The sequence below is a fragment of the Poromitra crassiceps genome, assembly GCF_964638095.1.
Source record: "Poromitra crassiceps genome assembly, chromosome: 28".
Taxonomy (NCBI): Eukaryota; Metazoa; Chordata; class Actinopteri; order Beryciformes; family Melamphaidae; genus Poromitra; species Poromitra crassiceps.
The window spans coordinates 2,820,183-2,823,693 of record NC_139651.1 but is presented as its reverse complement, the minus strand read 5'-3'; the positions used below and the strand labels follow the sequence as shown (position 1 = coordinate 2,823,693).

Genomic DNA, 3,511 nt, shown 5'->3' with positions numbered 1-3,511 from the left:
TGGACAAACAATTTAGGTTTATGTTCTGTTTTTGTCCAAAGGCCAGCTGCGTCTGCCATTCTTCCCCGACCTAAGTATGACATGAATCAAATATGCCTGCCATGTGATTACAGCGGATTGTGCCATGCTAGAAAAATAATAAACACAGACAAAGATTCCTTAGCCATTACTAGAAGCAGAGGAGAGCAGCCAGGACTAGGCAGACCTAGTCTTGTTAAGGAATGCAAGTAACGAACATGTGCAAGACAGGCACATCTCTCTGATTTCTTCTTCTGCGTTTTTCCTCAGGGAGCATCCGATTTCTGATTTCTTCTTCTGCGTTTTTCCTCAGGGAGCATCCGATTTCTGATTTCTTCTTCTGCTTCTTTCCTCAGGGAGCATCCGATTGGGGACAAGAGTTTTCAGTGCTACATCCGCCAGCAGTCTGAGAGCTCCACCTACTCCATCTAGCCCCCACCTCACTATACTGTTTCCACGATGCCCAGAACCAGCATATTTGACTTGACTGCAAAATCATCCATCTTAGCACGTTTTTGTGTCTAGCATTGAGTCTTAAAATCTTTTTTTTTTTTTCAACAAGTGAAATTAATTGGCAATTTGGTGTGATCATTTCACTTATTTCCAGTGAAACTCAACATATTTCAATAATCTCCTTGAATGAAGTTAGGTCAACTTGGTCACCTACCTAATTTCAAGATATTGTCAATTGTTTGAATACATTTTGGAAGCCGGCGATACCGAGTTGGAAACCAGTTGATGGGGCAGATTTGTCCACTTGGTGGATGAACAGAAGATTTGAAGACTCAATACCAGACCAAATGAGTTGCCTTTAGATGGTACATTGCTCGCAGTGTTCCCAAGGTGCATCACTCCAAACGTTGGAGACACAGACCTCAGATCAGTGAAAGAGGAACAATTGTGGATGGGAGGAGGGATACGAATGAAGAAAGAACCACACCCAAGCGTCAGTTTGGCTCTCCTTTCTGTGATGTGCTGACAAAAAAGAGAAGTTTTCACTGGACAGTTTTTGACAGTGACCACGCACTTTAAATTGCCTCCAGATCGATGGATGAACAAGCCTCGCAGCACACTTTAAAGAAAAAAAAGCTTATTTTATCTGTTTTGATTTTTATTGGTTTTAATGGTTGTTGAAAAAATGTTTCCTTTGTATTTCAAGTCTCACAGACCAAACTGTAGATGGAAGGACTGTATGGAAGGACTGTATTTCCTCACTGGGACGCTGTCGTCCCCGTGCATCTGTGTGACCTTTTGGTTTTGTCCCCCGACCTCCTCAGGGAAGACGGGGACAAGACGGGACTGTCGGGACCAAGCTCATAACAAGCTTGACGTTAGCTATCAAAAATCACCCCACTGATAAATAACTGTATCGCTCATTCACAAATCCGTATCATCCCTGTGCTCGCAGACGTATCGGTTCGAGTTTTTTCCCGCTTTTGATTCAGAGCCTTGTTCTGTTGTATTTGGAGTATCATCATGTTTTAATATCACAAAGCAGGTTTACTAGCTTTATTTCTGATGACTCCGTGTAATATCTTAACCAGGCTTCTCAAGCTAATGAACTGGACTAGTGTATTTGCTGGTTGTTTCGCCCCTCTTGGCTGCCTGATAATGTAGCTCTCCTGCTCTGTGCGTCAGCTCTTTCTTACCTTGGAAAAATGCCGCTCCCAGTAGCTTAAACCCCCTTTGTATGCATTCCTCAGAGAAAGGGCCTGCTGTGAATCGTATTGGTCGGCAGCAGCCCTCAGAGTCTACTGAAGGTACATTATTATTAACACATTGCGTCGCTCCGTGTGGTTCTCATCGGCGCTCACCGTCGCCCAAATCAGTGCATGTCTAGTAATAGTCGTGGTCGGCGATGGAAGACGAACGAACGACTTCCACGTGACCAAGTGACGACAAAACCATCGATAAACAACTTTTTTTTTTTTTCTTCTTTCAAAAAAGAAGTACCTGTATCAGTTATGTAGCTGACACTTGTGTTCCCTTGGTAAACAGGATCCCAAACAGTGCCAGTCATCACTTTTTAAACAAAAATTGTACGCGTCATTTAGATATGTTTTTTTTTTATTACGGTATATATATATAATTATATATAAATATCTCAGAACCAATACTGTTTTAAAAGCAGATGAGCAGTTATTCCAGTGACACACCTTTTTTCTTTCTTTCTCCGTCAAAATTGTTCCACGCACTTATATGTAGCGTTCTCAACATATAGACGGTGTTTTCTATTTGTCTTGTCATGCAGGAATCTCTCTGTCTGTCTGAACTGAGTGAGTGAGTGAGTGAGTGAGTGAGTGAGTGAGTGAGTGAGTGAATGTGTCTCAGTGTGCGCGTGAGTGTCATGAGTTTGTGTCGGTTTGAAACAAAAACTTTGATGGGTTGTATTGCCAATTTCATGAATCCAGTGTTACAGGAAAGGCAGGGTCTCCATAGAGAGCCAAAGTGGAACGTCACTTCCTGCTTCAGCACTGTACCAGAGATTTTCATCCGCCATTTATTTTCCCATAGACATTTCGTAAAATGCTTATAAAAATAGTTTTACTTGGTCAAACCAAACGGTTCAGATATATTTAGAAACAGGAAGAGACCACATAACATTTCACTCAGACCAAAACATAAAAAACTGCGGATTTAAATAAAAAAAAATTAAGTTTTGGTCCGAGTGAAATGTTCTATGGTCCCTCCCGATTCTAAATATATCTGATCCGTTTGGTTTGACCATGTAAAACTATTTTTTATAAGCGTTTTACGAAATGTCTATGGGAAAATAAATGGCGGGTGAAAATCTCTGGTACAGTGCTGAAGCAGGAAGAAGGCGGTCACTTTACCTCGTAAAAGGAAAAAAAACACACTGCCTATTATGCTAAAGACTGTAGTAGGATGATGGATACACTGTTACAGTGTGGACCCACCTCTACTCTGCCCTGATACATTGTGTCTCCCCTTTCCTCTTGTATAGAATCACTGTTCCACTTGAAGGAACCTTTGCCAATGATGTTCTCCCCAAACCTTTCATGTATATAATAACACAGTAGCATCATCGATGAAACATAAAGACAGCATCATTGCTTTAAAGAGACAGTTCACCCCGGAATCAAAAAAATACATATTTGTCCCTCTTACCTGTAGTGCTATTTATCCATCTCGATCATTTTGGTGTGAGTTGTGTGGAGTTTTGGAGATATCAGCCTTATAGAGATGTCTGCCTTCTCTTCAATACAATGGAACTGGATGATGGCACTCCCAAAAAAAAAAATACATTTGAAAAACTCAACAGCAATGTCTCTTTCCATGAATATATTTCAATAATCTTTATGACTAAAAGGCTACATTGAAGTAGAAATTTAAATAATTAACTTGTTGGTTTTGGATTTATTTAGCTTCAAGAGTGCATTTTTGTTCTTGTGTGACCCTCAACACAGGCTTTGAGAATCCCGGGCCGTTAATGATACTTATGCTTAAATTAACCCACTCATATTCTGGTTTA

General features: G+C 40.6%; 1 protein-coding gene across 2 annotated transcripts in view; it reads left to right on the top strand.

Moving 5' to 3' along the window:
• Positions 1-562, top strand: part of rasa3 (RAS p21 protein activator 3) — a 72,917-nt gene extending 72,355 nt beyond the window's left edge. For both annotated transcript variants that reach the window (XM_083662337.1, XM_083662336.1), the window contains exon 24: positions 375-562. In XM_083662337.1, the coding sequence (XP_083518463.1) occupies positions 375-450 (76 nt within the window). In that variant the 3' untranslated portion in view covers positions 451-562. The remainder of the gene's footprint in view (positions 1-374) is intronic.
• Positions 563-3,511: the final 2,949 nt, after the last annotated feature.